Source organism: Grampus griseus, assembly GCF_964374135.1.
Source record: "Grampus griseus genome assembly, chromosome: 7".
In the NCBI taxonomy this organism is placed as follows: domain Eukaryota; kingdom Metazoa; phylum Chordata; class Mammalia; order Artiodactyla; family Delphinidae; genus Grampus; species Grampus griseus.
The window spans coordinates 37,900,613-37,914,933 of record NC_139001.1 but is presented as its reverse complement, the minus strand read 5'-3'; the positions used below and the strand labels follow the sequence as shown (position 1 = coordinate 37,914,933).

Sequence of the window (14,321 nt, the reverse complement as noted above, 5' to 3'; positions counted from 1 at the left end):
CTGGGTTGCCTCAGGCCAAACAACCAACAGGGAGGGAACTCAGCCCCACCCATCAGCAGACAAGTGGATTAAAGTTTTACTGAGCTCTGCCCACCAGAGCAACACCCAGCTCTACCAACCACCAGTCCCTCCCATCAGGAAGCTTGCAAAAGTCTCTTAGATAGCCTCATCCACTAGAGGGCAGACAGCAGAAGCAAGAAGAACTACAATTCTGCAGCCTGTGGAACGAAAATCACATTCACAGAAAGAGAGACAAAATGAAAAGGCAGAGGACTATGTACCAGATGAAGGAACAAGATAAAACCCCAGAAAAACAACTAAATGAAGTGGAGAGAGGCAACCTTCCAGAAAAAGAATTCGGAATAATGACAGTGAAGATGATCCAGGACCTTGGAAAAAGAATGGAGGCAAAAATTGAAAAGATGCAAGAAATGTTTAACAAAGACCTAAAAGATTAAAGAACAAACACCTAGAAGAATTAAAGAACAAACAAACAGAGATGAACAATACAATAACTGAAATGAAAAATACACTAGAAGGAATCAATAGCAGAATAACTGAGGCAGAAGAACGGATAAGTGACCTGGAAGACAGAATGGTGGAATTCACTGCCGCAGAACAGAATAAAGAAAAAAGAAATGAAGACAGCCTAAGAGACCTCTGGGACAATATTAAATGCACCAACATCTGCATTATAGGGGTCCCAGCAGGAGAAGAGAGAGAGAGAGAAAGGACCCGAGAAAATATTTGAAGGGATTATAGTTGAAAACTTCCCTCACACGGGAAAGGAAATAGCCACCCAAGTCCATGAAGTGCAGAGAGTCCCAAGGAGGATAAACCCAAGGAGAAACATGCCAAGACACACAGTGATCAAACTGACAAAATTTAAAGACAAAGAAAAAGTATTAAAAGCAACAAGGGAAAAACGACAAATAACATAAAAGGGAACTCCCATAAGGTTAACAGCTGATTTCTCAGCAGAAACTCTACAAGCCAGAAAGGAGTGGCACGATATATTTAAAGTGATGAAAGGGAAAAAACTACAACCAAGATTACTCTACACAGCAAGGATCTCATTCAGATTCGAGGGAGAAATCAAAAGCTTTACAGACAACCAAAAGCTAAGAGAATTCAGCACCAGTGCTACAACAAATGCTAAAGGAACTTCTGTAAGTGGGAAACACAAGAGAAGAAAAGAACCTATAAAAACAAACCCAAAACAATTAAGAAAATGGTCATAGGAACATACATATCGATAATTACCTTAAATGTGAATGGATTAAATGCTCCAACCAAAAGACACAGGCTCATTGGATGGATACAAAAACAAGACCCATCTATATGCTGTATACAAGGGACCCACTTCAGACCTAGGGACACATACAGACTGAAAGTGACGGGATAGAAAAAGATATTTCATGCAAGTGGAAGTCAAAAGAAAGCTGGAGTAGCAATACTCATATCAGATAAAATAGACTTTAAAATAAGAATTTTCTAAGGGACAAGGAAGGACACTACATAATGATCAAGGGACCAACCCAAGAAGAAGATGTAACGATTATAAATATATATACACCCAACATAGGAGCAACTCAATACATAAGGCAAATACATAACAGCTATAAAAGAGGAAGTCGACGGTAACACAATAATAATGGGGGACTTTAACACCTCACTTACACCAATGCACAGATCATCCAGACAGAAAATTAATAAGGAAACACAAGCTTTAAGTGACACAACAGACCAGACAGATTTAATTGATATTTTTAGGACAGTCCATGCAGAAACCGCACATTACACTTTCTTCTCAAGTTCACATGGAACATACTCCAGGACAGATCACATCTTGGGTCACAAATCAAGCCTTGATAAATTTAAGAAAATTGAAATCATATCAAGCATCTTTTCTGACCACAACGCTATGAGATTAGAAATAAATTACAGGGAAAAAAACATAAAAAACACAAACACATGGAGGTTAAACAATACGTTACTAAATAACCAAAAGATCACTGAAGAAATCAAAGAGGAAATCAAAAAATAACTAGAGACAAAAGACAACGAAAACACAATAATCCAAAACCTAAGGTATGCAGCAAAAGCAGTTCTAAGCGGGAAGTTTAGAGCAATATAATCCTACCTCAAGAAACAAGAAACACTTCAAATAGACAATCTAACCTTACACCTAAAGGAACTAGAGAAAGAAGAACAAACAAAACCCAAAGTTAGTAGAAGGAAAGAAATCATAAAGATTAGAGCAGAAATAAATAAAATAGAAACAAAGAAAACAATAAAAAGATCAACAAAACTAGAAGGTGGTTCTTTGAGAAGGCAAACCAAATTGATAAACCTTTAGTCAGACTCATCAAGAAAAAGAGGGAGAGGACTCAAATCAATAAAATTAGAAAAGAAAAAAGAAAAGTTACAATGGACACTGCAGAAATACAAAGCATCATGACAGACTACTACAAGCAACTCTATGCCAATAAAATGGAAAACCTGGAAGAAATGGACAAATGCTTAGAAAGGTATAACCTTCCAAGACTGAACCAGGAAGGAACAGAAAATATGAACAAACCAATCACAAGTAATGAAATTGAAACTGTGATTAAAAATCTTCCAACAGGGCTTCCCTGGTGGCGCAGTGGTTGAGAGTCCGCCTGCTGATGTAGGGGACATGGGTTCGCGCCCCGGTATGGGAAGGTCCCACATGCCGCGGAGCGGCTAGGCCCGTGAGCCATGGCCGCTGAGCCTGCACGTCCGGAGCCTGTGCTCTGCAACGGGAGAAGTCACAACAGTGAGAGGCCCGCATACCACAAAAAAAAAAAAAAAAAAAAAAAGGGCAGAAGACCTAAATAGCCATTTCTCCAAAGAAGACATACAGATGGCCAAGAGGCACATGAAAAGCTGCTCACCATCACTAATTATTAGAGAAATGCAAATCAAAACTGCAATGAGGTATCACCTCACACCGATTAGAATGGGCATCATCAGAAAATCTACAAACAACAAATGCTAGAGAGGGTGTGGAGAAGAGGGAACCCTCTTGCACTGTTGGTGGGAATGTAAATTGATACAGCCACTATGGAGAACAGTATGGGGGTTCCTTAAAAAACTAAAAATAGAATTACTATATGACCCAGCAATCCCACTACTGGGCATATACCCAGAGAAAACCATAATTCAAAAAGAAACATGCACTCCAATGATCATTGCAGCACTATTTACAATAGCCAGGTCATGGAAGCAATCTAAGTGCCCATCGACAGATGAATGGATAAAGAAGTTGTGGTACATATATACAATGGAATATTACTCAGCCATAAAAAGGCACAAAACTGGGTCATTTGTAGAGATGTAGATGGACCTAGAGACTGTCATACAGAGTGAAGTAACTCAGAAAGAGAAAAACAAATATTGTATATTAACACATATATGTGGAATCTAGAAAAATGGTACAGATGAACTGGTTTGCAAGGCAGAAACAGAGACACAGATGTAGAGAACAAATGTATGGACACCAAGGGGGGAAAGTGGGGGCGGGGGTGGTGGTGGGATGAACTGGGAGATTGGGATTGACATGTATAGACTAATATGTATAAAATAGATATAATCGAATAAGAACCTGCTGTATAAAAAAAAATTTAAAAAAAAAAGTTTGTGCCTACCCAAAGGTGCGAGGGCTCTAGAATCTTAGCGCATCTTTTGCTGTCTTTCCACATGTCATTTTATCACCACATTTTGAATCTAAGCATCTCATCTCAGTAGCTCCCTCACCAGCCAAACCGCCAGCATACTGACAAGGGCAGAGGACATGTGTGTAGTACATGCCTGACCTGTGTCTACCTGCTTTCGCCACTGCAGGTTCAAATCTTACCTTCCCAGCTGCACGGCACAGGGAGATCAGCTCGGTGCTTTGTGACCATCTAGAGGGGTGGGATAGGGACGTTGGGAGGGAGGTGCAAGAGGGAGGCGATATGGGGATATACGTATGCATATAGCTGATTCACTTTGTTATACAGCAGAAACTAACACAACACTGTAAAGCAATTATACTCCAATAAAGATGTTAAACAGAAAACCCCAAAAATCTTACCTTCCATCCTCCTCTCTTTATCCTCCCTCCCTCTGTCTCCCCCTCCTCTCTCCTCCCTCCTCCCTCTCTCTCTCATATACACAACCTATTTTTGTCTTTGTATGTGTGTACTAGAACGCTCTGTTGTAAGGAAATAACTTTAGGTAAATGTTAAGACTAATCTTTAAGGATGATTTAAGAAAGGTTAGTCATAAAAGTAAAATACTAGAAACAACTTTGGCATTAGACAAAGGGTTGGAATTACCATACAGCCACATGATGTAGCTGCGATGCTTTGTAAGAATGCTTAATAATGTGGACAGATGTTCACAAACTATGGTTGTGCGCAAAAAGCAAGTACTAAAACATTATGAATGAATGAACCCATTTTTGTAAAAACATTAAACATTCTAGAAGGATGTATCACAAAAGCCCTGAGATCACTTCCTGGCACATGGTAAACACTGTATACTTGCTTGCTAACTATTATCGAAGTAGAGTCAGGAACTAAGGGATAGAGACCGGGGTATCTACCATTGACACAGTTCTGAGTCGAGCTCAGACCTTAGTTAACAGCTGCCACGTGAAGGATGCTTTCTGGTTAAAATAGAGATCCAGCAATGTCTCCTCAACTGAACTGGCTTGAACCAGAGCTATGAAAATGTGCCTATCACCATGAATAGCAGCAGACCTGTTTTACTTCACGTTTTGATCATATGAGTAATACATGAATGCATTCTTCTTTTCAAAGATAGATTGTTGGGCTTCCCTGGTGGCACAGTGGTTGAGAGTCCGCCTGCCGATGCAGGGGACACGGGTTCGTGCCCCGGTCCGGGAAGATCCCACATGCCGCGGAGCGGCTGGGCCCGTGAGCCGTGGCCGCTGAGCCTGTGCGTCCGGAGCCTGTGTTCCACAACGGGAGAGGGCACAGCAGTGAGAGGCCCGCGTACCGCAAAAAAAAAAAAAAAAGATAGAAAGATTTAGGTAAAGTCCCCTTGAGAATCATCCCCAATGCTGGACTCTCTTCACTCCCTGGAGAAAACTACTACTCTGTTTGGTTGGTGAGCTTCTGGTTTCTTTCATGTCTTCATATACAAATACGTGTACCCATAGAAAATCAGAGAATTAAGCTGAGTGGCCAATACAATAGTCTTCTTGTTTTTTAAAATATTACACAATTTTAAAAAATTTATAGCAGTATTTCATAAGTATATTTTTACATTAATGTGTCATATTGTAATAACACTGAATTTCCTTGTTTCATTCAATAATACATTTTTCATATCTGTTTATGTTGAAACTTAGAGAATGAGTCCATTCTCTTTATTTTCCACATGTATTCCAACATATAAATATACATTTTTTTTAGACATCCTCTCTATTGATGGGTATTTCAATTGTTTCCAGTATTTCACTAGTCAAACAATGCTGCTATGAACATCCAGAAAATGACTCCTTACGCAAATGTGCAAGTATTTGTCTAGGATAGATAATTAGAAACGGACTTTCTGTGTCAACAGTCATGCACACTTTTGGTTTTCATAGTCTGAACCCTCCAAAGTGTATCGGTGTACACAATCACAGTGTATGATTGCTTAATTTCCCCACATTCTCATCAACACTTGATATTATCAGTTATTTAAAATATTGCAGGACTTCCCTGGTGACGCAGTGGTTAAGAATCCGCCTGCCAGTGCAGGGGACACGGGTTCGAGCCCTGGTGGAGGATCCCACATGCCGTGGAGCAACTAAGCCCGTGTATCACAACTACTGAGCCTACGCTCTAGAGGCTGAGTGCCACAACTACTGAAGCCTGCGCACCTAGAGCTCTTGTGCTCTGCAACAAGAGAAGCCACCGCAATGAGAAGCCCACGCACCACAACGAAGAGTAGCCCCGACTCACTGCAACTAGAGAAAGCCCGCACACAGCAATGAAGACCCAATGCAGCCAAAAATAAAGAAATAAAATAAAATCGTGCAAATCTGATTGGAGAAAAATGGTCTCACATTTTTGTGTTTCCTGTTTAACAGGGAGGTTGGGCATCTTCTAATATGTTTGTTTACTGGTCATTTATAATTCATTCTCTGAGAACCATTTATTTATATTCTTTGCCTATTTCTCCTATTTTTCTACTATGTTTTTCTTATAATTTATATGTATACAATCATATTGTATTGTTATTATTTTTTTTATTTTATTTTATTTATTTTTTATATAGCAGGTTCTTATTACTTATCTATTTTATACATATTAGCGTATATATGTCAATCCCCATCTCCTGATTCATCCCTCCACCTTGACCCTGAGCTCGCTGTGCAGCATACAGCAACACACGCCCCGTGTGTAACAAACACCAGCACTGTGTTCGTGCAGCTTTGGGGTCACTTGAGGAATTGAAAGATAATTAGAAATCTAGGAAGTAGATTCTTTCAGTCACTCTTTAAGTCCTCAATTCCTCTACTAATCCTCCTCCAAAAGGCTGAAGAGGCAGCTGCCAAGGAAACCTCTCCCAGAACAACAAAATTATGAGGACAAAAGCAGAGTTATCTGAATGGGGACGCAGTATTTCATCAGTGTCATCCCGTGAGACCGGCTTCCTCATCCTCTTCCTCCGTCTGTCTGAGAGTCTTGTTTATGTGTCAGAGGGAGACATCAGATGGTTTTGAGTTGAATATTTATAACTGATTTTTCTAAAGGAAGCTTCATGTTATTTACCTGCCTGTCGGGCACCATTGTGCACTGAAGGACACAGAGTCTGCATGTCTCATGATTTAAAGGCAAATGCTTTTTCCCCAAGGACATTTTAAAGCTTATCATTTTTTTTTTAAAGCACTAGGCTATGCTGGTTCTGCAGAAACAAAGACACAACTAAAAGTTATCAGGCATAAACTCTAATTACAAATTAAGTACCTTTTTTTTTAATCTTATCCCTATTAACACTTGGTTTTATTTTCATAGATATCAGGAGTAAAGAGAACTCTGGGCATCTTTTCCAGAGGCAGTATTTCTGTTCTCTTAGCCCTGTCATCTAGGAAGAAGTTGAATAAAGAAAAAAGGTAGACCAAATGACTAAAACTCTTACAGGCCAGAGAGAACAACTGACTCTTAAGGAGGGTTTAGCCAATGTTTCGCTTTTAATTATAGAGATAAATATGGGGACTTCCCTGGTGGCGCAGTGGTTAAGAATCCACCTGCCAATGCAGGGGACACGGGTTTGAGCCCTGGTCCAGGAAGATCCCACATGCCGCGGAGCAACTAAGCCTGTGCGCCTCAACTACTGAGCTCGCGTGCCACAGCTACCGAAGACCACGCACCTGGAGCCCATGCTCTGCAACAAAGAGAAGCCACCACAATGAGAAGCCCGCACACCACAAAGAAGAGTAGCCCCGTTCACCACAACTAGAGAAAGCCCACGCACAGCAACGAAGACCCAACACAGCCAAAAAAATAAACAAATTAATTTAAAAGAAAAAGAAATATGAAAGAAAGATCATATGAAGTATGATTATAATACAGTGAGATCAGCTTGTTTATGATTTTTTTTTTTAAACAAACAGACCAAATCTTATTACAGCCCAGGAGCACTGTCCTTCAAAGCAATGACCTTGGAACAGTGTATGATAATTCCATGTATGTAGCATTATCCAAAGCATTTTAAAAACTCCCCTTGGAGCTGCCTTTGGAACCAGTTTATATATCCATCAGCAAATGGCCCATTACTTTATAATTGCACTACATTGGAGGCCAAAGTCAGCATTGACTCATTTAATCACCCCTCTTTCTCTAGACCAAAAAAAAAAAAAAATCAAATCCAACCTCAAAGGATGAATATTTGTTATGCATGAGATAATCAAAAGAATGACCTGCTACCAGCTCTGGAGGCAATTTGCATTGGGAATAGTAATCACATTTTGAACAATCACAGGAAATAATTTTACAGGAATACCACTTGTTTGGTGGCCTATGTTCTAATAAATTTACTATTTTTAATTAGTAAATTAAAAACACCCTCACAAACACTCCCATTTTAGAGGGTGGGTACTTCTGGTTTTCTTCCTTCAGCCCAGAACTCTCTAACCCTTGCGTGTCTCCAGAGTTTCTCTACAGGGTCTCGTTACTGTGGCTGTTTCTCTGTGCGCTCTGTTTCCTATATCTCAAGCCTAGGCTCTTAACTCTCGGTCACTGATTGGTTCACATTGATCTCATTCATCCATCTCCAGGCAAACGATTTAGCAAGCTCTTGACCTTGTATTTGCCTTAATCCTGACTCGTCCAGTTCCAAAACAGAAGCTAGAAGCAGGTGGGGAAAACAAAGCCAGAATGTGGACTGACAGTTAGAAGAAGAGGAAATCTGCAAGGCCTGAAATTCCTCGCTGTCTGCTCAGAGGCGTTCAGGGTTCCATCTGCCTGGCTAACAGGAGATAATGTCAGTAGGAATTTAGCGGGCTTGGGTTACACTGTGCTCTGTAAGTTAATACAACAATGCAGAACACAGCTGTAATGGGCAATTCTGGCAAAGCCAAGTGATTTGTCCAACGTGGGAATTGTTAGCACCTCATTCGTTATTAAATTGGAAAACAGTTTGGTTGGATTCCCTAAAGGGTCAGCTGCCAGATGTAAGCTCAGAGATGAAATCATTGCTCTTGCAATGATATTTCTTTAGGAATATATATATATTGAATAAAGGACCTTTTGGGGAAATTAAAACCATGAGAATTCCAAGAATTTGCCTAAGTTTCCACAGCTGAATAAAATTTCTAAAGAACTTTCCCAATGCTCTCCCATGCCCTTAGTCTTCCTAATTTGATGAGGGAAGAAGGAAAAATTCCATAGCATGTGTCACCCAAAATTACACTAGAGACATCAATAGCCAGTGATTCTTCCTAGATGACTGGGCTAAGAGAACAGGTGTACAGATCTAGATATACAGAACAGTTTCTCCCGGCTCTACTGAATAAGCCCCGTTTAAAAGAGGCTGGTGTACTCCATGCCCACGTGAAGGGGAGGTGAAATCAAGTTTCTTGATCACCAGGCCCCAGATGCCTGAAAAAAAAAACAGATGGGTCCTTCATGCTGAAGAATTAAAACCTTCCCCTTCGAATGTGGAGAAACCCAAAAACCAAAAACTAAAAAACCAAAGCTGGGGATCTAAAACAAGGTTTTGAATTTGTACATTCATGAATCAAACATTCCTCTGAGACCCAGATCTGTCTCTTAATACAACACTTAGATGGTGAGTACAGCGGGTCGGGACCATTAGGTGTCATACCACAAAACTCTTTATTTTTCACCCTCACCAATTCTGCCTATAATTTTCCATGGGCCAAATTTCTACTGTTGGGGCGACCAGCCAGGTGTGCGCTGGCTGTTAGCCATAGACTGTGCCAGCCTCAAGCAGCACATGTTCTGCTTGGAACACAGCCCTGAAACATCTTTAGAATCATCAGAATGAAGGCCTGTTCTCAAGAGCACCAGAAGTACTACGTGGAATCTAACTTAAGTTCCACGAGATTGTCAAGAACACGGGGCACAAACATTGTAAGGCACAAAATATTTGTTTCCTGGGAAAACCCACCTCAAGGACACAAACACAACAAAAATAAGGGCAATGTGAGTCTTCTCCGTGTATCACAGCACAATGCTTGCTCCTTTTTCATAATGTTCTCCACATCTGCTCGAATTACCATGTCAGTTCCTACCTTTGCATAGATGACTTTAGAATTCTACAGTTTCCCTACTGCATACAAAGGTAAAACCTTATTATAGGCCTTTTGCATGGTCTGTGGGAAGAGGCATTGCCTCCAGATCCGAATCTCCCCAAACCAAAAGAAGGAGGAAGAAAGCCAGCTGGCCTGCATACAATCCACACTGAGACACGTGCACATGCTCAGATTCATTCTGGGGATTTGTCTAGCAAATACTCAAGGGAGAAAGCACATACTGGTTTTGGAAACCTGTTTGGTGAGATGTACCAAGCATAGAGGTTTCCAAAAATGAAAACACTGACATTTTAAAAATCTGATGAAATATTTAAAATACATCGAAAACTAAAGAGAATAATATCACAAAGACCAGTACACACACAAATCTGATTTAACATGTGTTGGCCATATTTACTCCAATTTTTAAAAAATAAAAAATTTTACAGAGTTATAGTCTCTTTCATACTCTCCCCTGAAGACATCTCTCACTCAGTTGTTCTCCTCAGAGGTAACCACTATCCAGAAATGGATATGTTTCCTTTCCTTCCATATTTTTATTATTTGATTATATCATTACAGTCATGTATCCATAAGCAAAACATAGTATTGTTTTGTAATGCAATTTAAATATATGTAAATACACATACACATTTACATGTGTTCATGTAGACCTTAAGAAAACAGCTTTCTTGTTTGTTCTTTGTTTTTTTACAATGAAAAAAATTAAAAGATATCCAAATGTACTGAATTCATTCACAATACTGGGCCTGGTTAGACAGTCAGGAATCAGACTCTCAAAGCAATATAAAAGTGTCACTAGAGAAGTCATTTTTCAATAAGAAGAAGGTCTTGCATTGTCCCTTGTCTACTGATAAACCCCATGATCAAATAAACTTCCACGAGCACAGTAAAGAAATTTTGTTTGGGTTCATTGTAGTAGTCAGTCCAGTAAATTGGTCATTTAAATTTTTATCTGCAGTTGACTTTTAAGTACAGCTGATATTTACCTGACAGAATCAGGAGTTCAATGATCTCTGCATCTCCCAGAAACGCAGCCACGTGAAGCGGGGTTCGCTTCTCAGAATCCTGAAACAATGGCAAAGATAAACAAGTCAGTGGCAGCCGGAGGTATCTTTTGTAGTTATAGTACGACATGTCACTCACTCTGAGATTAATGCTTGTGACAGAGAGTGAAGGCCAAACACCTACTCAGGTGAGTTCTGGTTACACATTTCTCTCAGCATCTCCCACAGTCACGTGTACGAAAGATCCCGATTTCTGTGTCTGTGTGTCGTATTTGCCTCCCTGCTCCTTTCATTGAAGCCCAGTTCAGGTCAAGGATGGACCATCATGCACTGGATGATGAAATTCAACTTATTTTTAAACCTTCAGTATGGTTAAAAAAAAAAAAAATTCAAATCTTTCTACCTACCTTAACAGCATAGTTCAAAGCTTTCAATGATTTATTTTCTTTCTAAGAGAACCTAGTGGAATTGTTCACAAGGACATTTTCCGTCAACTGTTGCCTAGACCACTGCCCATTCATGTAGTACTTATTGAATGCCTACTAGGTGCCAGAAGCCAGATTCTGGGGACAGGGAGGGTGACCACGACAGGCCCAGTCCCTGGCTTCATGAAACTCACAATCATGTGGGGAGGCCGACAATAGTCATGTAAGCCAATGACACATGAGATCCTTTCAGATGGTGATAAAGGCCATAACAAAATAAAAACAGGATAATGAGATCAAGTGACTGGAGAGATGGGAAAAAGAGTCCTTAGAGTGGTTGAGTAAGGCCCTTCAGAGGATGTTGACCTTGAAGCTGAGAGGCGAGGTAGATATTACTGTTTCATAGATGAGAAACTATGGCTCAAATAAATTAAGAATGTCCTCAAGACCCCATAGGTATATAGCAGAGTCAAGATTAGACCTTCGCCTGTCAGATTCCAGCCTCAGTCCTCGGCAAGGCATTTAACATATTGTGCTGAGAGGCAGCATGCTAACAGGCAGGGGAAGAAATACTGCTTTCCCATTTGTAAACTGGAGATGATAGTCTCTCCCTAGAGAACTGATAAGAACATTCAAGATAACGTAAGTAAATAAGTCCTAGGCAGGCATGAGCCTTGGCGCATGCCCAGCAAGTGCTCCGTAGTAGCCGTTATTGTCACAGCATAGATAGTTGGGCGATCCTGTAACCCAGCAGGACCCTATGGGGCCTTCCCGGGACAGGACCCACATCCCTGTCCTCTACCTGCCTCTTGTTTGTAGAAAAACTTTAGCCTCCTAGGCCTTCCCCGAGTTCCAAAGAATAAATCTAATCAAAGAAGTGAGAAAGAAAGAAACAAAGAAAAGTAAGAGAAAATAATAATAGTTTAGCCATTAAACAAAGTCTAGGACCTTTAGTTCCTCCTCAAGTGCTATAGAAAATATCCTGAGCCACATCCTTGAGTTGTTTTGCAGATACTGAAACCCCCACCAAGAGGAAGAAGTTAACTGCATGCTGACCACAAGCACGTACACCCCAGATAAGTTGGAACCAGAAGGTTGATGACGTTGATTCCCGATTACCTCACCACCAACCAATCAGAAGAATGTCCACAAGCTGGTCACACATCCCAAAACCGTCTCCCTCACCCTGACGTTAAAAACCTTTCCCCGAAAGCCACTGAGGAGTGCACGCATTTTCAGCATCAGCCACCCCTTGCTAAGGCAAGTACCCCTTGCTTGGTCTTGTGATAAACGCTGCACCTTCCTTCACTACAGCCCAGTATCAGTAGATGGTCTTTACTGCACGTAGGCGAGCAGACCCAAGTTTGGTTTGGTTACATCTTCCCTCTAAGACTGAGAACTCTCATAGAGTAAAGAACAGGTCTTACTCCCTTCTCTCCCCACAGTAGCAGCACAGTAGGTGCTCAGCATAAACTGACCAAACTGAACTAGTCTATGTGTGTGGTCTCTTCCACAAACTTCCATCACCTGTCCCATAACAACAGTAACCAAAGCCTATATGCTATCTTAGAGGTTTCTCCTGAAACTAGCATGCATTTTAGTTTCGAGATTTGTGGATTCACTACTGATTTGAATCATCATTCCTATCGTCACTTGATTAGACAATATACCTAACAGTCTTTGTAGCCTAAGGATTCTGTTATTCTGTTTGCGGACAGTTCAGGCCCTCTGCTCTCAGTCTCTTTCAGACCATAGCTTGTAGGCATTTCATGACTCACTAATATCTAAAACAGATGGCAGGCAGGGAACATGACAAGAACTGATCTACAGACCCGTCTATTTGTTAGGAGGTCTGGTAAATAGGTTTTATGAATGGATTAACTAACTTTTCAGTGGATCAAAAGAGGGGGTTTGAGTTAGCTGGGAATTTATGTTGTCTAGGTATGCTGCAGGCAATCACTACAGATAAGAGGAAATAGGGCAGTCATGTTAACTATTCCATATTAAATAATGGTATGCCTTGGAAAATTCAGTAAGATATACAACCATGGTTAACCCCCTTATTGCTATATCATCCTTTCTGTGAAAATAAAGTTTCAATATTTAAAAACATGTTTGCTTCTTTGAGAATCAAGTGTATTAATTTGTGCAATGAACTATACAAATAACTGAGACCAGACTTTCACAAATGTCTTCTATTGATATTTCTACAAGCACTTTCCTTTTTAGCTTCATATTCCCTTTGAATCCTCATTATATCAACTGAAAAGTCTCTCTTGGGTCTTAGGATAAAAGTTATATAATTATATGTTCTTTCGTGAATTGAACTGGTTCCAGAGTTTTGTTCAAAAATTAAACCTCACCTAAGTGATTTAAACAAGGACTAACCCCACGCAAATTATAACTTTAATTTGACCTGAAGCAAAGTCAATGCTCTGTTTGAGAACTTGGCCTCAAATGAAAGCCAAGAAAACACCAATATCCAAATCTGGTTGGTCCATCATCATACAACTGGCTTTGCTCATTCTGCGGCCCCTTTTATGACACGACTTGTTCAAACTGAAGTTTTTATATTATAAAATGGGTGTGTTACATGAGATCATATTGTAAAAACTCCTTGACTGTAAATCCCAGTGTTCCTGTTAATATGCATTTAAAGGTTTCCTATAGCTTCCTGAACATCTATGCCAATTGACACTCTCCTTCAGTGACAAGCCACAGACAGGTAACTGCAGAGAAGATCTGTATTCAGGAAGTAGTTGTTTGGTTAGCTGAAGCAGCAGAATCATATAAATCATTTCATGTGCTATTAAGACCTTATCCAAAATAACAATGCATTACTACTACTGACCAACACCTGCTCTCTAGCAAGGAACCCGAGTGATGTACAGGATCATGAGTTGAGGGGTGAATAACAGAGCCACATTCATCACCATACCCAATAAGGTAAAACCAGCCAGGTTTCACCAACTGCAGTTCATCCTCTGCCTAAGTATAGGGCCACTCTACTTGCCATAAGCTAGACAAATGGAGTAGGAGATGCAATAGTAGAAGAAGGAGGGGGAAGGCTCTGGGGAAAACAGAATACTA

General features: G+C 40.3%; 1 protein-coding gene across 1 annotated transcript in view; it reads right to left on the bottom strand.

Annotated features, from left to right (window-relative positions):
* The window catches only part of ANKRD44 (ankyrin repeat domain 44), a 316,658-nt gene that overhangs the window by 145,086 nt on the left and 157,251 nt on the right, over positions 1-14,321 (bottom strand). Inside the window, exon 3 of the mRNA XM_082657650.1 lies at positions 10,789-10,867. Within this exon, the coding sequence (XP_082513776.1) occupies positions 10,789-10,867 (79 nt within the window). The remainder of the gene's footprint in view (positions 1-10,788; positions 10,868-14,321) is intronic.